Source organism: Poecile atricapillus, chromosome Z, assembly GCF_030490865.1.
Source record: "Poecile atricapillus isolate bPoeAtr1 chromosome Z, bPoeAtr1.hap1, whole genome shotgun sequence".
NCBI lineage: Eukaryota > Metazoa > Chordata > Aves > Passeriformes > Paridae > Poecile > Poecile atricapillus.
The window spans coordinates 49,291,014-49,316,023 of NC_081289.1; the positions used below are offsets into that span (position 1 = coordinate 49,291,014).

A 25,010-nucleotide genomic window follows, 5' to 3' on the forward strand; every position below is an offset into this window, starting at 1 on the left:
TGTAAATGTAGCTGATCATAATGTTTTTCTGACTCTATCTGCATTTGTAGGTTACTTTAATCTACAAATCATACAGTGTCCATTGATATAAAAAGAAGTCATGATTTATAAAACCTTGTCATTCTTGAAATGGTCTAAGGTATGAGAACGTGTCCTGTTTTACAGGCATATTAAACATTCCAAGACTGTGGCTTTTCCTTCAGCAAATTTATTCCACTTAAGGAGAAAAATTAAAAGGAGGTGTAACAAGTTCACAAAACAAATATAAATACATATGCTGAAATAATTATTCAGATAGTTCCAATTCCTACTAGGGTTAAATATCAGCTTTGCCATTTCTTTTACATCTTGCATGTAATGCTATTCAGGGCCAGCCTGAAGTTCTAAAAGTAATCATTAGAAAAAAAGTAAAGTCCATTTCCAAAACTAGTCAATGTCCCAGCAGAGAGCCCTACCCAAATGTTTCACAAATGTCCAAATACTTCAGGCATTCACTTTTGAGATTTTCAACCTAAGACATTTAACACTCTCAGCTGCCCAAGCTGAACACCTCAGAAACACAAAATTTCTAGAAAATCATTTTTCTTTCAGCGCAAGGCTGTATCTTAGCTACATCTTAATATTTTATATTCCTATGTAGGAATATAAAATATTAAGAGCATAAGACAGTGGATTGTTAATTTGTGTTTGTAAAGAGAAACAGAATGAAACACTTTGCTCCAGAGACTAGAATGAAAGCAAGACTGCATAGGCTAGCAGAAATGGTTTCCAATTTTACAGTGCCTATATAATTTTCAGGAATCCTCTCAGATCAGCTGCTATAGCTTACTTCTATAAATATTGTTTCAAGAACAGTTCTGTTATGAAAATCTATTATGTCTATTATATTAACTTTTTGTACTTTAATGAAATATGTAAAATACCTAAGATGTTGCATCTTTTTATAAATTGTAGAGTAATAAAAAATTCCCCAAGGAAGCAATTTTTTGTTAGTTTTGACCATGAAACAGACCAGGAAAAAATGCCTTATAAAATTATCAGAAATCTATTAGATGTTTGAATTTCAGTCTGTGTATCTCCATAACCAACATTTAGAAAACCCAAAAAATCCTTCTGTGCCGTAACCAAAATCAAGTAAGTTATGGAATGTCTGATGCCTAATTTTTGGTTAGTGACATTTCCAGACTTCTGTCCATAGAACTTCTCAAAGTGATTATAATGACAAGAATTGAGAAGTGCTCTTCCAGTTGATGTGTTTGAAAGGTAGCTTTGTATGAACAGCTGTGTTTTCAAAATGCTTGCCACCTCTAAATTGGTCCTTGTGAAGTGCACTGTTTGCCTTATTGCCAGCAGGGCACATTGCACTGTAACTGCTGCATTTTTAGTTTTTATCACTGTGTCTCTAACTGCTGAAATTGAAAAGAACGATTGCCAAAACCTGACGTGTTTCTTTTCCTTTCTGCCCACTCTGACTTGGTTCTTAACTGTCTGTTGCTCCAGTGATGAGAAATGTTGCTCAGTTTATTCATTCACTGAATGTCTTTTCCAGCTCAAAAAATGGTGATACCCTCTTGTAAATCAAGTCTCCAGCTGTCAATAGCAGTAAATCTAAGAAAACTAATTTAGACATAACAATCATTGTTTACACAATAAATAATTAGGCTGCAAAAAGTCATACACATCAGGGTACATTCTTCTAAAAGCAAGAGATTAATACCTTAAAAGCAAGAGACACACACCACGTTCAGTAAGACACCAAGTATGGGTAGCAATAGGGATGGACCTTCAGGAAAAAAAGCAAATAATCTATCCACAAAGATTTAAACAGTTTTAGTCCTTAAGTTCTAGCATATGAAAACAATAAAAAAAACTCCTGAAGCACTAATAAGGAATACTAATTTATAGATATAAAATATTTAGGCTTTTTATTGGCAGACATTAGGAAACAAGCCATACTGTTATATCTGCATGAGGAAATTCAAGTACAATCAGAGTGCACACAAAGATTTATAAACGCATCTGGGTAAAGATTTACATCAAAGACTCCAAAACTATGATGCACACTTCTTCCTGCTGCTTGTGTGGAAACATCTATCCCACACCTCAGCTTACTGGTGATAATCTGCTGTGGAGCCTTACCTATACAAGCTTCTCTACTGTGAGAAAGTTCTAGGAATAGTACAAGTTCTAAGAATCACTTAGAACATCACATTAATAATCTTGAGATGTCACCAAAATCCACTAACAAAGAGTTAATGCTGACATACTCCTATTATTGGAAGAATTTGGTTTTTAAAACAAGAAAGAAAATGGTTTGTTGGCACAGAAACCTTTGTATTTAAACCTCAGTTACTTTAAATACTACTTAAAGAATCAGAACAAATAACTTTCAGGTTCTCTGTGTTCTTACATTGGTACCTTTAAAACTGTACATTCAAAATACAAAATTTTCACATCAAACTCTAGATGGTACAAAGTACTCATCTTTAAAGCACCAGAACACCTTAACAAAACCCTGAAAATCACTGCTATTAAGAGCATTTATGTTCAATTTTGATTCAGTACTTACTATTACTAGTACATTAATGAAGAAAAGGAATCAATGCATTCCAGAAGTTAAAAGTAACACAAAGTTAAACACTTTTTTTTCCAATACAAACGCTTATCTCTGTGACACCACATTCTTCAAGGAAACTGAACTTCGGATACAGTTTATGCTGCTGAGTGCAATTTACATGAGGTTTATTTTATTACAGTGAGTGACAGCTCACTTTTCACATCAAAATGACTTGAAGACATCTCAAGGTTGGAAATTAGCTACAGACACACAGACACACTCACATAATCAATGCAACCAGTTAAGCAGTTGTACTGCTTAACTTGATTTGGAGCTTTGATCACTTCAAGTAGGACTGGACAACTTACATCAGCAATCCATGTTCTCTTATATTCTTGTCAAGATGTATATTGGAGTCACACTAGAATACTGTTAAAAACAAAAGACCAACAAGTGATTTTTGCCACTCAAAGAATTATATACAATTTTTGCTGTTGTAATGTATCGCTTTTTTATGTACTCTGTTGTGTGAAGAGTACTACTGTCATATGACTTAGAATATGCTATCTATAATTGTATGATCTCATATGCCACCATGGATTTCCATTCTACTCCAGAAACATTATTTTATTCCACACCTTGCATGACAGTTAAAAACAAATAATTTTTACATAAAACAATACATAGATATGCCATTATTTAAACAAAAGATATTTCTCAGTTGAAACTGTGTTTTGGAATGATGGCTGCAGGCTGGAAGTGTCAAAACTATTCTACAATCTGTTATTCAGGCCACTCAACCTCAGTGAATATTTTACACAAGACAGAAGACTTTAACAGAAGAAATAAGAAAGATTTATGCTAGAACACCATATGAGCTTGAGCTGGTGACTTATTAGCTAAAGCATTCACCAGAAAGAGAAAGGACATCAGATTAAATCATAACGAAGCAGAATTTCAACCTGGATGTCAGCTCTTTTTACTGCTGCCTTTTGCAGAAAGCCTATCTGATATATATGGCATGGAAATATCCACTGGTGCCCTTACTTTTGGTTTGAGAATCCCATAAAAACTAGAATATAAAACCAGGAGTATAAATTCAAATACAGGAGTATGTTGGCTCAAAAGTACATGAAAATGTAGTTTATGTACTTTAAATGGTACAGCCTCTCAGGTGTCTGGGACACACATGAAAACTCCATCTTGTTCCATATTTTATGTTTCACAGCGGCCAATAGCAAATTTCCAAGGAGGGACAGAAAACCAGGTCAGCTATATTGTTATGCTTCCCCAGAATGCTTTCACAAGTACCTCTACTGAGCAGAAGTCCCTGAGCATCATAGTGGGATCAAAAGGCTGTGATAAGATATCTGAAGTAGCAGTCTATTGAATCTCAATTAATTTACAATTCAGGTAAGATTTTCAATGATCTTTCAATTATTTGAAGCATATATTTTGTATTTGTCATGCTAAAAACACATTTTTAATATACAATCCAATCGAGAATACAATAGTCAGTACGAAATGTGCTTCAACAATATATACCAAGAACAGGACAAAAAAATTCTCCCCCACATGGCCATCCTCTTTCACTTTATACAGGAAATTGCATCTGTGCATTTGGCATAGAATGATTTCTACTGATTTTTGGTAAATGTGACAGAATTCCTACATAGGGGTATCACCTTGCCTCCTCGTGGCAAAATTAAGTGCAACTTGCAGGCATTAACTTTTCAACACAAATCTTTATTTTTCTGCAAGCCTCAAGCTCATCTCATTTCCCAGATCATAGGAACAGATTATATTCTTACTGTTTCCGTCAGTATGTCTTAGTATTTTAGTATAAACTGGGCCATGTGCATAAAAACATACTATTGATCCTCAAAACAGCAGAATGTTTTCTGTATGTTTATCTCACACATTGTCTGTTCACTCTATTAATAAACTTACATGTTAAAATAAAATATTAAATGTCCTTAAATGCACGTAACATAAAGAATAGCCTCAAAGACTTGCCAAATGTACTTCAAATTGGCCCAATGCTCATATCACTTTACACAGTCCAGCACCTTTCCTCTGAACTGTTATGGAATGCATAGATGGTCACTATGCCAAATCCTCCTGGGCCTGGAAAGGACACCTAAAATCCAAATGCTTGACACTTAACTTTTGCAATTCTGTCTATCTATACCAGCAACCTCTTCAAAGTTATTTATCGAGGTCAATTAAGCATTGATCTTATGGTTTCTAAACTGTCAATGTGAATTTTAACACTAAAGGCAAGGGGAGAAGGGGCATAAATGTATATTGCACAACAGTCTTCAGAAACAAAGTCTGGGTGAAGTGTAAAGTCTATTCTGAAGTAAATTAAGCAGTGAATGTGTGCTACTTTATACAAGAAAACACAGAAACTTTTGTATTACATACATTGGAACAAAATGTACACTCAGATTTATCTTACTCCACAAAAAGAGAGTACATACCAAACATCTGGTAAGCACACATTTGATGCCATAAGTGGCATTGATGCCACAATGTTTCAGTCGTTAATTCGAGACTTGAAGGCAGTCTACAGATTTCAGATTTTTGCAGAGCTACTGAGCAAAGAAGCAATTGCTAGTGTAATTTTTTTTCCTTATCACTGTGAAGACACTTTTTTGCTAGTATTCCTTGCAATTGAGGTTATTGAAGCCAGAATAAGAAAGCCAGTGATTAGCCTGAATTTGCCAAGATGACAAGCTATTTATTATAAGGTACTTATTTCTTTCTAAATAAAACTTAAAAGAAAAAAGTTTTCTTTCTAAACAGCAGCTACAAAAAGTATTACATATAAAACCTGTGGATTTTCAATTTCATATATTTCTGTATAAATATCTCACAGACTTGCCTAAGAATGTCATTAGGAATGTCTATTAATCCAACCATTCTATTTCCCTTTGATTATACATAAATTACATTTTTTATAGTTAAAAACTTTATGTATAAAAGTTAAATATTCATGCTCTGTAGGATTTTTCTCAGTGTTTACATTTTCAAAGCCAACAGAAATTAGTCTGCTTCTAGTGATAACTGGAAAAGAAAATATTTTAAAGGAGGATAAAATATGTAGGAAAAAATCTCACTGATGTATTTTGCTTTATACTCTGTGGATCTTCATCTTTCCGTAGAACAATGTTCCACTGGATGTATGACAAGCTAAAAGTCTAAAGACATATTACTATATTAACTTAATTTATGCTATCTGGATACCACTATAATACTCCAGACACCACAGTCATTTTCTTTTCTTACTTGCAATAATTAACAGTAGAGAGCAAAAGATGGCTAAATTAATTTATAACTTTATAGTTCCTTATACTAATTATTTCCTCTTCTTGTATTTTAGGTCATTCTGTCATTCCTGCAAACACTAATCAATCATGGGATTTGAAGTTAATACTACTAAATAAATGAATTGTTTAATCTCCTATGACCATCTATACATACTTCATCTTCACAAAGCTCATCAATTTTATGTCACCAAGGACAAAGTGACCTTCATTTCCACAAAATGCTTCTCACTACTGGACAAGTTGGTTACAAATTTATCACTTATCCTCAGGAAGGAAGTCCTTCACGGTCATCGTTTGATAAATGCAAGATTGTGCTTTATTAATTGACCAGGTCATACTGAATTCCAGGACCATAATTGTGGAATACTAAAGGGTCTGTTACTTTTCTGAACATTTGAGCTAAGATGAAGGACCTGCAACTCAAAATTAATTTACTGCTTGGTCTAGTTACCACTGCTCTACTACAAGCTGTAGGAAGAAAAGCAGACTGCCCGGAATCATGTATATGTGAAATCAGACCATGGTTCACCCCCAGGTCTGTCTACCTGGAAGCTCCAACAGTGGACTGTAATGATTTAGGCCTTTTTAACTTTCCAGCCACACTGCCTGCTGACACACAAGTTCTACTTCTACAAACTAATAATATTGCAAAAATTGAGCATTCAGTAGACTTCCCAGTGAATTTAACTGGTCTAGATTTATCTCAGAACAATTTATCCTCAGTGACAAGTATTACTCTTAGAAAGATACCACAGTTGCTTTCAGTGTACCTTGAAGAAAACAAACTTACTGAACTCCCTGAAGAATGTCTCTCTGGACTCAACAATTTGCAAGAGCTTTATATTAATCATAATCTGCTTTCTGTGATTGCACCAGGAGCTTTCATAGGCCTCAATAATCTTCTCAGACTTCATCTCAATTCAAATGGTCTGCAAGTGATCAACAGAAAGTGGTTTGAAGCTACTCCTAATCTTGAAATTCTCATGATTGGAGAAAACCCAATAATCAGAATTGAAGACATGAACTTCAAGCCTCTTAGCAATCTGCGCAGCCTAGTTTTAGCAGGTATAAATCTCACTGAAATACCAGATAATGCTTTGGCTGGCCTTGACAACTTAGAAAGCATTTCCTTTTATGACAACAGATTTGTTAGAGTGCCCCACATCGCTCTTCAAAAGGCTACAAATCTTAAATTTCTGGATCTAAATAAGAATCCCATTAACAGAATACGACGAGGAGATTTTAGCAATATGCTGCACCTAAAAGAGTTAGGAATTAATAACATGCCAGAACTGATTTCTATAGATAGTCTTGCTGTTGATAATTTGCCAGACTTAAGAAAAATAGAAGCAACCAATAACCCCAGATTATCATACATTCACCCCAATGCATTCTACAGACTTCCCAAGCTGGAATCGCTCATGCTCAACAGCAATGCGCTGAGTGCCCTTTACCGCAGTACGGTGGAATCCCTGCCTAACCTCAAAGAAGTCAGCATACACAGCAATCCCATTAGGTGTGATTGTGTCATCCGCTGGATTAACATGAATAAAACAAACATTCGTTTCATGGAGCCGGAGTCCCTGTTTTGTGTAGACCCTCCTGAATTCCAAGGTCAGAATGTGAGACAGATTCACTTTCGGGAAATGATGGAAATCTGTCTTCCCCTGATAGCTCCTGAAAGTTTTCCATCTACACTGGATTTAAAAGCTGGCAGCCATATTTCTTTGCACTGCAGAGCAACAGCAGAACCAGAACCTGAAATCTACTGGATAACACCATCAGGACACAAACTTTTGCCTAACACTATCTCTGATAAGTACTACATTCATTCCGAAGGAACGTTAGACATAAGTGATGTAACACAAAGAGAAAGTGGCTTATACACATGTATAGCAACAAATTTAGTTGGGGCAGACCTAAAGTCAGTCATGATTAAAGTGGACGGCTCTTTCCCTCAGGAACACAATGACTCTTTAAATATTAAAATAAAAGACATAAAATCTAATTCTGTTTTAGTTTCATGGAAAGCAAGTTCTAAAATTCTGAAGTCCAGTGTTAGATGGACAGCCTTTCTGAAAGCTGAAGACTCCCGGGCTGCACAGAGTGCTCGAATACCATCTGATATAAAGGAATATAATCTTACACATCTTAATCCATCAACTGAATACAAAATTTGTATAGACATTCCCACTATCTATTCTCAGAATAGGAAACAATGTGTCAATGTAACCACAAAAGGACTGGACTTGGAAGTGAAAGGCTATGAAAAGAACAACATAATAGGATTCCTTGCCTGCCTTGGCGCTCTTTTGGGAATCATCTCTGTGATATATCTCTACAGCTGCATCTCTCAAGATATGAACTATGGCATTGGACACAGCTATCTAAGGAATTACCTGAGGAAACAATCCTTTTCACTCAATGAGCTTTATCCTCCTCTAATCACTCTTTGGGACATGGGCAAAGAAAAAAGCACAGCAATGGAAGTAAAAGCAACTGTAATAGGTGTACCAACAAATATGCCGTAAATATGTCAGTATATCACCTAACTTCTGAAATAAAAAGCACATGACTGTATTTGTGCTGAATAAAAAGGCAACAAGAAAAGAATATTTCTCTTAGGAATTAGATGCCTGGACTTTGTTGCTGCCAACAAATGGAATATATATGACTCAGTATAAGAGAAGAATTTTAATTAACTGGCTTCTAAGGGTATTTTACCAACCAAATAAAATTAACTTCATATTCTAGAACTTTCATGAGACTTTTAAGTCTGGAATACAGTGGAAGTAGCCAAGAACATTTTCTGTATTTTTTTTTTTAAATTATGATATAAAAGTAGTGGAACTGAGCAATACCTCCTCCTGTGCTGTATTACACAAAATAGCCACGAGTTTTTGCAGTGAACAGATATACTAGGATTGACATATGGTGTAATGAAATGGACAAATTCTGTAGAGTAGACACAGTGAGTATGTGAATTTTTTTTTATGAGAAAATACATTTTTGATTAAAATCAAAATACTTTTTGTCTTGTTTGTTTCTAAAGAAAACACGCCACCATTCTGGGTGTTCTTGTCTGACAATAAACAAACACATTCCGAAGTCTGATAAAGTATCTCTCTGCATATTCTCCTATTAAAATGCTAATCTGAGCACAAAGGATATTTTTTGCTGATTTTAGCTTGTATAATGTTTCTAACAGAAATGTATGTTTAGTGGTAGTTTTAATATCAAATTTTATTTACTTTAAGAACATTATAAAGGCAAAAAGGATGCTGAAGATGAGGCCACTTAAGCCCACTTTAATTAGATTTCAGCATGCATATTGGTTAATGAATAGTTCTTTGATTTTATTTTATTTTATACACTTTTATATATCTGTGTGAAATACTTCTGTTCTCTTAGCAACATGTGAGCCAGCAGATCTTTATTTCATTATATCTGTATTACATCGTTTTATTACTAGACAAAAATAGTCTCTTCTAGAATACATGGCAATGCTTTCTATGATAGAACTGTGAACCACCATCCATATAAACATAACATCTTGAACCTCTACACAGAAACATCTCCATGATATTAGCCATTTTCCATGACCAAAGACATTTTTCACATCAAAATCCCCACAGAATCAGCACATGAGCAGTGGAATTCTTGTGTAGCTGTATATAAAAGTGGACAGCTATTCCTCCTACAGATATCCTACATAAGCCTGAAGTCCTTAGGAAGTAATAAATCCACCTTGTAGCTTTAATAGCATAATATATATTAACTTGCATTTTTGCACAAACATGCCAAAAACAAAAAAGTAACAGCAATTTTTTCAGCAAAGTAGAATCTCTTAAAAATCTTAGAAATTACTTAGTTGTGCTAAATTTCATAATCTCATCTACATGAAGGTTGTTTTTCTCTACACAAGGCATAGGGCTAAAATTTTCATGTATTTCATTAATTGGGATATTTACTCTCTTTAATAGAGGTAGAAACTGATAAGGAATTATATTTAATTTCCTCAGAAACAGGAAAGTATTGTTACACATCTGTGATTCCATTTATTTCATAGTTTTCTCTCAGGAATGCATTGAAATGCTTTAATGTATTAAAGCATTAAAAGCACTATTTACTGATTGTTCAAATCAGAAAAGAGTAGAAATAGATTAACTTTTCTTTGGCATTTGATAGCAAACCTCATTCTGAAATGTACCACTAATGAAAGAGAGAAGGCAAACATAAGTATTTGAAATATCTCACTAGGAAATAACCAAAATACAGTACTGAAAAAAAACTTTTTAATTAATTTATATTACTTTTTTCCATCAGCTACTAGACTGAAAGATAATGTTTTAGTCATAAAAAGATTAAGCATTTAATTTTTGTTAAAAAATTTGCTGCCATTTAAAAAAATAAATTGCACTATTTCATCAGCTAGCACAGTCAAATGCCATCTTATATAGGAACATTTCAGTTTCTAGTTTAGCTAAAATGCTGTGAAATCATAACTCCAAAAAGTACCCATAAAACCTAGATAAGAAATTGGAGAAAAATATGTTGATTTATATCCTATAAGGAAATTTCCATTTCCAAAATTCTCTATTAAAACTCATTCTGCTTGTGTAGCCTGAAGTAGTGACCTCAAGATAACTTAAAATAGAAATTGAGATTCTTCCCATAATCTTGTACTGGCCAGTAAAACACAATGATCAACAATAATCTTATAAGATATTATTTTTTATCTGAAGCCAGAAGAGACATTTTTGAAAAAGGTTGCTATATAGTACAGAAAATAAGTTCACATATCAGACAATTCTAGAAGAGCTGTGAGAAAAAAAATTGAAAAGCAACACTCTGTCAGATATAAGAAAATAATTCTTATTATTGAACTGAGTAGAAAGGATGTGTAGCACTGACAAGGTAAGAAATTTTACATGGAAGAAAGTATACAGAAAGTATGAAAAGTTCATTATTAAAACTTCAGAAGACATTTTGAAGGACATAGCTAAATGGAATAGAGGAGACAGCCACTGAACAAAACCCAAAAAGAGACAGAAAATTCACCTCATGCTAAAGATTAAAAAACATATTGGAAAAATATTAAAAATTGCATGCAGCTTTTACAGAAGTCAGAAACCATATGACTAGAAATATATCCAGAGTAAAAAATTCCTGGTATTGCCTGCTAGATAGGAAAAAAAAAAAAAAACAACCCACATCTTTCTGGAATACAGATTGACCTTCCAAACGTGGTGTTTTGGTAGGTCACTTGATTGATATACCAAATGTATAATTTGAATAGCTTTTCCTTTAATACCATTGGAAATAATTGGAACCAATTTTTTCAGGAAAAGACTACATAGATACTCAGGGAAAATGCTAAACTCCAACAAAAAAGAGAAGGATTATCAAAGCAAGAGAAAAATAATCTAAGCATTCAGTAAACATGAAATCATGACAGAGAATAAAAATTAAGCTAGATGACAAAGTTTGTGAAAATTAAAGAAAAAACCCCACCAAACTTCATTTCCGCATATGACAACTACAGAAGTTGGATATTATACAAGAGAATTGCAATTACTCATTTATATGGATAAATACAATACTGAAATTTGACAAGCCTTGCATGATTGGAACGTTAAAATACACAATCATAACCTATCTAGTCAGAACTGTGCTTTGAAACTGAGACTTGAGCTATTCACTTCTCCTTCAATAAAAATTCTAAAGGAGTTGATTCCTCTTCAACATTTTCCTTATAGGGCAGTGTGAAAATGAAGAACCAGACTATATTCTGTCTGTGATTAGCTGCACTTCAGTATTCTGAGACAAAATGTGTAAGTAACCTTTGTAAATAGCATAGGCATGCAGTAAAGCTAGTAATGAATAATGAAAACGGACCCTATGGTGTGAGACTGACTATGGTTATGTTATTTTTCTGGTTACACTAAGTAGTATTTCGTTTTTACAGCTGGGGTGACCAAAAAAGATAGAAGGTTAAGCCAATTGGACATCATGTTTAAAAGACTTTGATCAAGAAAAACTTTAAATAAATGTGTTGTACATTTACTTACTCAACTACAATATTCTCAGAGAGATATAAAGCTGCAGATACACTGAAGTACCTTCAAAGCAACCAAATCTTTTACTAAGTCATTCCTTCCTTCCTTCCTTTGGACAAAGCTGAAAACTACAAATTAAATTCCTCTATCACCTAAAAATTGCATTTTACAAACGTCTCTCATTTGCTTATTTTTCTGTCTCTCAGCTTCAATTATTTTTAGACCCTTTTTCCCAAAGCCCTTTTCCTTGCCTTGATGCAAATGCTCTGTTCCCTTCCATACTCCCTGTGGGTTCTTTGATTATTTCCTGCAACTATTGCTGCCAGACACATAATTTCCAGCACTTCCAGTAAGGACAGATGTTGTCTGACTTATTAAAAAAACTATCAATGAAATATAATATCGGAGGCAAAATATTTGAATAGACAAATATGATTATTAAAGAAAGACCTGGCATTTTTAGAGAAAAACCTAGTTGTGAAGCTGATCAGGTAATGAGACAAAGCCTCTCTCAAGGAAACAAAGCAGAAATAATGCAACAACATTCAGATGAAAATAATAATATGGGAGTTAGATAAAGCTGGAAGGGCACACAATTTGGGCAGATGGCCTATTCCTGATCCTAAAATAGCTGATGTTATTTTTAACATTACAGTTTAGATAAGTGGAAAACAACCCCATCTGCCTCACCCTTACGTAGCTATTGTTTGTTATCCACGTTGATGACAATTTCACACTGTGCTCCAAATAGCCATAATGCTTTGTGAGTCACTAAAGTACATCAAATTCAGTGCTGGTGTCTTCATCTATACACATTTCTTCTAGTCCAGACCTAGATTCCATAAAGAACGCCTTTCAGTATTCATATACTAGACTTTACAGGTCAAAGAGTTTGCAGTTTTGTCATTAAGCATGTGAGAACAAGTCTGATTCCATGAGATGGCTGTCAGGAATAATTTTTGATGGCAGAATCTTGTCATTCATTCTTATTTTTTTGTATGAAATTTTACTTTGTGCTGTTTACATTTATAACTTTTTTTTTGTTTTGTCTCTAGCATGAATGTCAGCTAAACTTAAAAACATACAGCTGAATATATCACGAGAGAAAGTGGATTATTGCCTGAAGTCCTCTAAAGACAGCTAAAACACATTTTGACATAATGGTGGAATGATTTCATAGGACGCAGAAACAGATGATGAAAATCATCTATTCCTAAATATTCCAACATTTAAATGGAATATAAAGGGGCTACAAATAGAGTCAGAATTATCACTTTTAATTAAATGCAGAGTGCCCAATAGCTATGCCACATAAAAAACCTCAACCATTTAGAGTTAGTCTCACTATAGTAAAGCACCAAACATCGTTAAATTAGAAGTAATCAGCTATGTTTTTATGTATCAGCTAATAAAAGGATTAAGTTAAATTGTTACTATCAATTATAGTCTCTTAGATTAATCTTACCTTAGCAATTAATATAAAATGGGATGTTAAAGTCTTACATAATTTATTTCATAAATGCTCTGAAGGTATTCATGATAAGTGCATGCCCATTTTTAGCAAACTAAGTGCTATACTGAATATTCATGTGTTACACAATGTATTCCAAAATATTAAATAATGCTTTCTCCTAAAATACTTGCTTGCACAATTTAAACCATCAATACCTAAAATATATAGCACATGCACACCACCATCCCAATTCCATTTATTCTACAGGAATGTAAAAGGATTTCTTTACTCAAGCTAGGATGAACTGTGTACCCAGGACTTCCAGACTTTTAGTTTGACAAGTTCACAATAGTACAGACCAATGTCACAACACTTACAAATATATCACGTCCAATTCACCTTGCTGCCTTTCAGGCTGTTGAAGTCCAATTAAATATTACTTCCTTTTCTACCTTCCAAGAAATTCAACCTCGCTTGTACCCTTCACATTTCATTCCTTCACTCAGCAATCATCTACTGTTTGCCCTTACACAAAATTACATCATTACAGCCCTCCTTTTTAACTATTTTCTACTTCCTTAATACTTCATCTTTTTCCCAGCCTCCTATGAACCAGACTACTTCCAGAGTATCCTACTTCTTAGACTACTTCCAGAGTAGTCTTCTTCTTTCTCTCTATTGTATTTGTTATCATTTTGTAATTATCAATGACAATGATAATGGGAGCAAAAAACAAAAATAACAACAGCAAAAAAAAGCTAAATTGCTCTATGGATTTGAAGGCAAATTTCAAATGCAGCCATAGGAAAATTGCAACTCTGAAAACTCTGCAGTCTCTTCCTTAATCTACTGCAGCAGTCAGCTCTGCTTTAATAGTAATATGCTAACTAAAGCTCCCTTTCTTCCCCTTCTTTTCTTAGGAAAGCTGACTAAAATGTTGGATGTCCACTACAGGTAGAGTAATTTGAAGTTATTTGTAGCTTTTGCCATATCTGGATTATTAAAAAAAGAAAACAGAAAGAGAATAATCTTATTATTCATCCAGCCTTTCAAAAGCATAAAACAATTTATGAGCATATCCAATAAACACATCACACCAAAGCACATACACCAAGGATTAAACACCTCTGCAATTAAATAAAGGTTTAGAACAAAAAAACCAGAAATACATTATCAAAGGGCTGTAAATCATTTCTCTACCACACTGAGAGGCAGACAACTGCCACCAGTTCTTCCTCATATAGTGAAAGCATTTAGGTGTGTAATTTCCACTGAATTTAACAGATACTAGTCTCCAACCTGTTAAGGAGGTTTGGACATTACTAAGTATGTCCCTGGATGACCAAAAGCCCAGACAGATGAACCTATCCACCTGACTGAGAACCCTTGAGAATTTTCATCAGCACAGCTCTACTAAAGACAGTATAAATGCAATATACATCATTCATTTAATTGAAAAAATTACATATATTTTTAATTAAAGCAAAATGGAAAAAGAACAACATTATTTATTTAAAATGCTTAGAATAGAATATTTTGTGGAGTGCATCTGTTTCAGGATTAAATAATTCAATATCCATCAAAGAAATTCTGGATAGTGAAGAAAATTAAACACCAGAAAATAAATTGTCTATATGTTCTAGATATGTTCTAGATATTATCTAGCTATGAACAAAATAATATGCCATACAATATTTTCTAAATTACTTTTTAAGATACCACAAACAATATAGGTTTACCTTGGATTCTTATTCTTCCTGACCTAAAAGGTTTTCAACAGTCTGCTCTTGCTATTCATCTCTAACTATAAATTATCATCCTACAGAATTTCTTAGGCTTCAATTCTTCCTTTTGTCACCTTCATTTGAAAATTTTTTTGGCTTCAATTATCTTATACACGAAAATTCTCTGTTCTTGCATATCGTGCAACATTGTGATTCCACTATCAGCATTTCTTTTTTGTCATTCTAGCAAAGAGCTCTACTTTTCTCTTGCCAAAATTTATATTCCACCACACTGGTTGTGTATAAATAATCTAAATGCTTCTTGTTAGAGCATTTACATTAAAATGACAAACTTTATATATTATCTGATGACCTAATGGTTAGTAGTTTGTCTTAAACAAGGGCATGAAAACTTTCTCAGAAATACTCAGAAAATTGACAAAATATAAGAAAGAAAAAAATACTTAAAGCAAAAAACGGTAGATTAGAAACTTTCATATGTTGCTAACAAATAAAGTGCAGATCATGTCAGTAGTACAGGTAAAAGTGAGGAAAAATAAGAAACTTTAGATACTCAAAGGGAGATAAGTGAATGGTTAAAATCAATTGCAACATAAGATGGAACAAATACTTTAGAATTAACCTGAGAAGAGCAGTAAAAATGTGGCCAAAGGGGCCAAAACTGCTAAAAGAACAAGTCTGCAACATGATCAAATCAATAAATAAGAGAACAAATAAGTTGAATGAGCAGAGGTGCTACAAATAGGTTTAAAGACAGTGAAGGAAAAAAATAGGATAGACAAAAGGTATAAGAAAGAAAAGGAACAAGTGAAGGCATTGTGCCTAACAGCACATCCTGGAAACACAGTAATTAAAATAGCAATAGACCAGTCAGTAGTCAAGCAAATTTTAAACAAGAAGTGACAGTATTATCAGAAGTTTAGAAAAATTCATGATGAAGGCTCAAGAAAAACAAGTGAGCTTGAAGTTATCATGAAATCTATATATAAAAGTTTCAAATTAGGAGAAGATTTAACAAAAATGAGGAAGGAAAAGAAAATAGCATCCCTACGTGCTTTGATTTTACTAAAGATACTTAGTACATAAAAAAGAAGATTTACCCTTTTTTTAAATTTCTTTGCTGTTGTTGTTCATGTTCTTGTTTTCTTTTCAAAAATATTTCAGATTATTTTGAAATAATGCTAAGGAGACAAACTATAATTTCCATACTTATGATCATGAGTCACAGAAAAAAATTACATTATTAATTGTAAAACAAGAGCAAAAATATTTATTAGAATGTGAAAAAAGGGCCTAAGCAATAACAAAGGTCATGTTGGGAAATTCTGGATAATATGCAGAAGGCAGTGACAGGTAGTCTCATTTGGGAGGTTTCATTCAGAAGACAACTGAAAGCTGATAACCCTGTGTTATTAAGCAAAATACTTTCATAAGGAAATCTCAGAGGGAAGGAGACACTACTGCCTCTAATTAATGAGAGAGCTCAAAGTCCAGGAGCTGCTTAACAGTATCAATTATAATGCCACTAATAACCAATTATGGTTTGTGATTTTTCTAAATATTACCAGAGCCAAAGCAATATCAAATATTGTTTTTCAGAAGCCTCAAAGTTCTTTTAAAACAATTAATTCTGAAGGATTAACTACAAAATCCATTTAAAGGTAACAATGAAAGACACTGGAAGGTATTTGAGTTTGTTTTAAATGATGTTGAAAGCAAATGTATTCTCCCAAAAAGAAGCCGATCACTGTTACATTGAATAAAAAGGGAAGACCAAGAGCAGAGGGAAAAAAATAAAAAAAAAAAAATCAATTAATTTAAGAGGAGAAAAGAGGGATGACAAGAATAATCCTGTTTAAAATTAAGTTATAAAAGTCAAGTTAATATATTTAAGTTATATTCTAAAATAATGACCAATGCAAAAGATTCAGTCAGAATACAGCAACAGAAACCTAGGTTTTTAAAAATGATTTTTTAATACCCATTTTAAAACTCTTAGCAAACTAACTGAAAAATCAATGAAATCACAGAAGTAAGAGAGACTGAATAAGCCAACTAGGTGTCTGTATCTAAAACAGAGCTGATCTGCTGAATCTCTGATGATATATTTACAAGTAAAGATGTCTCTCCACAGCTTTACTCTCTGCAATTTGGAGAGATCTGAATTAGGAAGTCCATACAGTGCTGTGAAACCCTTCAAGGGCTTTCTAGCTCAGGTCCAAGTGCATTTGGACATTATTACTTTGACAGAAAGGCACACTAATATCACTCACATGTAGATTGCATACATAAAGGCGCTCAAATACACAGTACTAGCCATGGCAGTCTGGACAACATCACACTCAAGGGGTAGAGGTCGATGATTTGTACTGGTTTGAGACCAGCTGCAAGTGGTGTTCCTCAGGGTTCTGCTCTGGGATTTAACTTGCTTATTAATGACCTGGAGGAGGAGACAAAATCCTTATCAATCTGACAATACTAATTTGGAGAATGCAGTCAATACATTTAACCACAGGGCTGCTCTTTAGAGGAATCTAAAAATGCTGGACACGTGTAAAGTCCTGCACCTAGCATGGACAACCACCTAAATGAGTACCAGCTTGTGACTGCCTCACTCACACTTGCAGCTCTGCTGAAAATGACCTGAGGCTCCTAAGCACAGTTGGCAAACAGGATACTGGGCTGTATTAACATGAAACTAAGAGAACACTGAGCAAAAGAATGACCCTTCCTCCAGCACTTGTTAGACTACCTCTGTAATACTGTGTCTAATTTTGGATCCTTACTTGCCCAGCACCATGTGAGATATTGATCAACTGTAGCAAGCTTAGCAGGATGTTCCCAAGATGTCAAGAGCCACATCTCTACTCTAAGAAGAAATTCTGAGGCAGCTGGGCTTGTTCAGCCTGGGAAGAAAGAAGGTTTGAGAAGAATAAGTAGCAACCTTCCCATATCTAAGAGGTGGCTACAGAGAAGACAGAATCAGCCTCATTACTGAGGTGCACAGCAGGAAAATGAGTGACAACAACCTAAAACAGAAGTTAGGGGGAAGGAGACTTTACTAGATATAGGAAAAATAATTAATTATGAAGAAAAAAAATCTTAGGAATAGGTTGAAGAGATATGGTACATAATTATAAGCAATATGATCTGATCCATAATTAACCCTGTATTGAGCATAAGGCTGAATAGGTGACTTATCATCGGCCTGAATCATTCTGCAGAGGAACTTCATCCCCAAAGAATACACACACAATATAACCTGTTCAGAGAAGCAAAAAAAAAATTTAACTGAAATGACTCCAAAGTTTCACACAGAAATATCCTCTCACTTTTTTTTAAGTGATTCCAAGAGTTCTTGAAGAGATGCCACAATTTCAGTAGGTGTTCAGGCCTCTTAAAAGTCCAAATTTTAAAAATATATTCCTAACGCAGACAGCTATTTCCATACTCTTCCAACATGTGGCTATACTTTCTTTCAAATATATTTACTCTACTTTTTTGAACAAAATTCTTAGGAATTTCTTACATGCCTTTTCTTGTGCTCTACCATTTTCATTATGATGCTCTTCAACATATCTAAATGGCATGATTTTGCATAAATGGAGAGCAGCAGACGGTGAAACTAAATATATGAGTGTTTTCTTCTTTTTTTATCAACATAGACATGAGTAACCAGCTATAACTAGAATATATTTTTCTGAAATGTAAAAAGTTTTGAATAAATCCATGAACATGAGAAAAAGATTCAAATTTACAGAGACAAAATATTCACTTGGAAGGGACCCACAAGGTCCAATTCAAATGAATGTTGCATGCAGGAATTGAACCCATGACCTTCCCATTCCTAGTGCCATGCTCTAACCAGCCAACCAAACCTCTCTTCCAAAAAAAAAAAGCATGAAACTTATCAACAAGAAAATCTTCCATTTACTGTCAATAATTATGAAATTTCATTTCTTTGAGGTATGGTTTTGTTCCATACCATCATAGAATCCTTTGTGGCTTTGCAACTACACCAGCCAATTCCCTCAGGACTCTGGGATGCATCTCATAAGGTCCCATAGACTTATGGACATTCAGGTTCTTCAGGTGGTCATGGACCTGATCTTTACTTACACAGGGGGGATTTTGCTTCTCCAGTCCCCATCCCATTTCCATTCACTCCAGCAGCATGGAAAGAGAGGCTGTTATTGAAGACTGAGGCAAAAAAGTTGTTGAGTACCTCAGCTTTCTCATTATCTGTTGTTACCAGTTTATCAGTGTTGTTTATTAGGGGATTTACACCTTCTTTGACCTTCCTTTTCTGGTTATCATATCCATAGGAACTCTTCCTGTTATTCTTTGTGTTCCTTGTTCACAGCTTCTCAAGTTCACAAATTCCAGCTTATCCTTGGCCTTCCTCACCCTATCCTTGCATGAGCGACCTTCACCTCTGTGCTCTTCCTGGGTTACCTGTCTTCATTTCCACTGCCTGTGGATTTGCTTCTTTGCCTTTGGTTTGACCAGCAGGTCCCTACTCAGCCATGCCAGGCTTTTGCCTTCCTTGCCCAGCTTCTTGCTTCTGGGAATTTCTACCTCTTGTGCTCTATGGAAGACTTTCTTAAAGATCTGCCAGATCTGCTCCCTTGTCCCAGAGGTCCCAGTCTCCCAGGGGATCCTATTGACTATCTTCTTGAAGAGCTGGAATTTTGCTTTCCTAAAGTTAGGGGCTTAACTGTACTGTATACCTGATCCATATCCCTCAGGGCTACAAATTCCATCAATGCACGATCACTGCCACTCAGGCAGCCTCCAACTATGGCCATCAGACCCAGGAACACACTCCCTGTGCTAGGGCTGTCTCTTACCTGGCTCAATAAATTACGTGGAACATGTTGCCTGGACAAGTTCTGTATTCTCCATCTAAGGAAGCAAATGAGGTGAAGTTGGATAGTCCTTTGGACAATCTCATCTAGTGAAAGATAACCCTGCCCACAGGGATTGAACTAGGAGAACTTTAAATATCCCTTCTGACTTGAGACATTTTATGATTCTAAGTAAGGAAAACACAAGGAAAAAAGGGGCCACTCACATGTATGCCGGTGGCTGGTCAGTACATTTGCCTGGCAAAATGTTTTACCTGATCATGACAATCTGTCTGTCTTACTAAACTCTAGTCTCAACTATTTTCTGTCTAACTGTGCTGTCTAATCTGTGTGTGTGTGTGCAAAATCTACTACAGAACACCAGGCTGAAGCCTCTGTTGGATGGGACGTTACAGAAGAACTGCAGATCTGGGATACCCATAGCTCTTATTGCTAGCAACTGTAAGACACCGAGACACAATTCTGGGTGGAATAATTGATTGTAGAAAATCCATATGGATGTGGTGTGCATGAGTCTGAAAGCCAGCAACAACAAACTCTAGCCCTCATCAGTTGGCTATCCATGCTGTTCATGTTTGTGTGCTTATGCTGGTGCTGATACAGAAACAGTTTTCTCTCTGTGTTATCTGTGTGGTCAATTAAGTGTGTGTTCTGCATGGTGTGTGCTTCTGCCTGTGTATGCTTAGATTCACCACTGGCTGGACCCTGGGAGACAGAACCACAGCAACCTCTCATTTATGGCATCAGGACAGGAGACTCCCTGAGTCCTACAATGCACCAAAGCTGGTACTAGCAGACTAAATGGAAAAAAAAATTCTGCCAGAAACATGAAGTTTATAGGATCCAGCATCTCTAGCACAATTTCTAAGGTTATCCTATCAATAACAGCATTATAAGTAACACTATCTGAGATGATGACTGGTTTAATCCAATAATCACTATATACATAAATATGTGCTTTTCTAGTTTAAAAATAGTTTCTAATTAAAAATATGTCATTGGAGAACTTTTGCAAACATAGTCACATTTTTTTCCCCTGTATATCACAAAATAAACTCTCACCAGAACATTGCCACACAGGCGATAAGAATTGATCAGGGGCAGACTTATTGGATCTGACGTATGCTGACAAACAGACTTTGACTAGTTGTCTCTAGGACTTCAAACACAATACACCACTGAAATCATTTGCTTTTTGACCACAGGCAAAAGAAATGCCTGTTACTAAAGTGAACAACCTGTGCTTCTACCTTTGAGATCCTATTAAGCATCCAAATTGACAGCACCACCCAGGTTCAAAATGTCCTAAGGAACCAATTCAGGACAGCCACACCTTAATTAGCTTTTTTTAAAAGCAGCTATTTTCATTTTACCTTCTGATATTACTATGTTCTTTCATTTAAAACAGTAATTAAACACATTGACTTGAGTTTGGTATCCTCCTCTCACAAAAAGCCAGGTTAGTAAATCTGACTGCTTCTGTAGTCTACATCCACAGCTGATGCCCATGATATTGACATCCTCTCCTAAAGCACTTTCCAAATTTTAAACAGTTACAGATTGCCTAAACTCTACCTTCATCCCTACTGCTGGTGTTTTCTTAGCTTCCTTCAGAAACTGAATGGAAAATATGAGAGGCAATGACTTAATTATATTTAGAGCATCTGTTTCTTAAAATATTGGGTCATATAGGTCTCCAATAATCCTTGTTCCTCAAACTAACAAATGAATCATGCTACAGCAGCAGTATTTCTTTCCTTTTGTCAAATTGCTAATGATGGAAGAACTTGTAATATTAAGTCCATGTTTATTCAAAATCTTGTGTAGTCTCCTCCACAGAATCTACTTTTTAATACCACAATAAAGTATCAGATATGTGACAAGGAAATCTCCATTCTCTTGCAGATTCAGGTTCTTCCTGGTCCATACTAGTCACACCAGTAAGTTCAACTTATGCAATTTCATGCTAAACATGCATTCAGTTGATCATTCATTCCAATTAACTTGGTGAAACACTAGCACAGGTTGCCCATAGAGGTGGTGGATTTCTGCTCCCTAGAAATGTTCAAGGTCAGGCTGGACAGAGCTCTGAGCAGCCTAATCGAGTTGAAGATGTTCCTGCTCATTGCAGAGGGGTTAAACCAAATGTCCTTTAAAGCTCCCTTCGAACAGAAACTCTTCTATATTTTTTTCTTTTTTTAACTTTATGAAAGCTTGAGACTGATTCTATAGTCAAAATAATAACTTTAAAGAGTACTTATTAAATGTTTCACATTACTCTAGGAAATATCAAAGCTCTTAAAGATTTTTCATAGTTCTTAACAACTTATTTAAACACAGGAAGCCAAAATATTTGGTAATTTTAAAAATAATTTTTCTATATACTTCACTCTTACACTGATTTCACACTTCAATTGATTTGAAGATCCTGCTAAAAGAACTTCTTCCCCATTTAAGATGGTCCAGTGTCACTTTAAAAATATTTGCCTTATAAAACAGCCACTTTAATGTGAACTTTATATACAAATTCTAATATTGTACAGTGCAATAAATGCCCAAGTTTCTAACCCAGTTTACAATACTGTAAAATCAATTGTTCACTGAATGACTGCTCATATCCACTCAGCATGAATTACTGCTTTATAAAGTAGATGGATATTTTTCCCTTGTGTGCAACACAATATAGTGTATCTAGTTAAAAACAGGAGAGAGAGATCCATATTTTCTACTGCTTATTCAAATTTTGTGTACTAGATATGTCATTTTTTTAATTGCCTCAAGATGTTACACTGAACATTTCTCTCAATTTTTATGAGCTACTAGTTAGCTCATACTTGTTTTCTTCCTTTTATTTAAAGCCTAAGGATTGATTCCAGATCATTTCATAGGAGAATGAGTCATTCACAATCTCTTCACTACTTATTACATGTAAAAAAAATATAGATGCATATTTCCTGTAGCATACATTATTTTTACTTATAATAAGTAACTACTACAAATATTAGAAGTTACAACTTTGATTACTTCATTTAAAACAAGAAAATCAACAAAGATCAGCATTTAAATTATGCTGATAAGGTTAATATATGTAAGGACATGTTCACACTCTTTAAATCTATCAGTTACTGACTTTAAGGTTGGACACTAGAATAAAGTTGAGCATATACTTAGGCATGTAAGTGCCTATAAACTCAGAACTGCAGCACAGTGGTGGCTGCATCATTTGCTCCATCAGCTTCTGTTCAGAGTAGAAATCAAGCACCACTATATTCAACATGAGCTAGTCAAGTGTTCAAAAGATTCCGAGTACATAAATGCACAAGCAGAGCTATCGATGGAAAACCTTACTAAATACATTTTTCATTCCTAAAAATCAGGAAATGGTGAATTTCACACACAACAAAAAACTGATGTACTCTGGCTAAAAGCATCTTATGAACTATATGCAGCTTGGAAAAGCATTTTGGGCAATACGCAAGTACTTATTCCACATGGATCACTAAATTCAATATTAACACTGAAAAAATAATAGCTCTTATATTTACAGTCAGTTAAGCAACATGAAACACCTTTTTTCTTTCCCCCAAGATATTAATATCATAGCATGTCAGAAGATTTTTCTACAAGCAAGAGGCAAAGAGCAGGAAAGGTAAAAATGGCCATATTAGAAATCAAGTAACTGTAATTACATTGAAGAACAGAGATTTTTTTTTTTCTAGATTAGAGAGTTTGAAAAGGTTAGTAACATGGCTTACAGTAATAACAGCTTTAATTACTAGCCTAAAATTGATGCCGCAAAAAGCCTTACACTATACCACCTACAAGGTTGCCACAAAAATGGAATTAGCCTTTGAAAACTATTTCACTGAAATTTAACTCCACAAAGATATGAATTCAGGGGTATCAGTTCAGCTGTCAATATGGAAGCTGAGCAACAGACACATTAAAAACTGAAGAAGGAATTTCATGACCGTTTTTCAGGCTTTGAATTAAGATTAACTAATCAAGAGGAAGATATTACTTAGAAAAGAATGAGTCTCAAGCCCAGGAGTGTTTTACAAATCTCCCTCAATCTTTTCTCTCTTGTTCTGATAAAGTGACATGCAACGGCTATATAAGACAATAGAGGTTTAGGAAAACTTCAAAAATCCAGTGTCTAGTATTATCAAAATTATATAAAAAGATGGCATATTTGTTTTTTATCCTGGGAATGGGCTTTAATTATCCCTCTGAATCTTTAGCGTGTGTTTAATTTATTTATATTCACAAAATTACTACTTTATTGCAGAATGACTACACAATTCTTACCATGAAATCAAATTACTACCTTTTGTATAACAAGGAAAATTAATGGAATTTCTAGCCAATCCAATCAAAATCTTTTATTTTAAATCACTTTTTTAAAGAAAAGCTCTGCTGAGGAGTTTATATTAATAAATAGCACATGCTAAACACCCCTATATTTACCACCTAGTATACATTTAATTTGTTCTTGCTTTCCTCTAAGGAATGGCATTTAAGTTGTATTAAATGTACAATTATCAATTCCCTCTATGTATGGTTAAGTATACACAGACTCAGACACAGCTTCAATTTGACCAGGGAGCCACACAGGCATAACATGTCTGCTAAAGGCCACTTATTTAAAGTTGCCAGTTTATCTGCACTTGACAGAATTCGTCCCGGAACAAAAGGCAGGAAGAATAAGCAGATAAAGACAGTGTTTTGTATCTGAGTAATTCTCCTCAGTATCAGTGATGGACTGTATTCCACAAGTTAAAAACACACGTGAAAAGACAAAAATAATTAATTAATTATGGAGTTCAGAATTTTGTGGCTTTTGAATTTCTCAGAGTTATCTTTGCTCTTATGTTTCCAGAAGCAGCAACCAGCAAAATTCCATTACCTTCTCTGTAACATTCATTATTTTTTAACACTTGTCCAGAGAATATTTTTTTTCATCTACTAGCCAAATGAAATAGTTGCAGTTTTTAAA

General features: G+C 34.5%; 2 protein-coding genes across 2 annotated transcripts in view; one reads left to right on the top strand and one right to left on the bottom strand.

The window, feature by feature from the left end:
• LOC131573607 (leucine-rich repeat neuronal protein 3-like) overlaps positions 1-8,910 on the top strand; it is a 31,874-nt gene extending 22,964 nt beyond the window's left edge. Inside the window, exon 2 of the mRNA XM_058827709.1 lies at positions 5,943-8,910. Within this exon, the coding sequence (XP_058683692.1) occupies positions 6,294-8,420 (2,127 nt within the window). The 5' untranslated portion in view covers positions 5,943-6,293 and the 3' untranslated portion in view covers positions 8,421-8,910. The remainder of the gene's footprint in view (positions 1-5,942) is intronic.
• The window catches only part of LOC131573608 (mitochondrial inner membrane protease subunit 2-like), a 405,788-nt gene that overhangs the window by 233,937 nt on the left and 146,841 nt on the right, over positions 1-25,010 (bottom strand). The window lies entirely within an intron of this gene.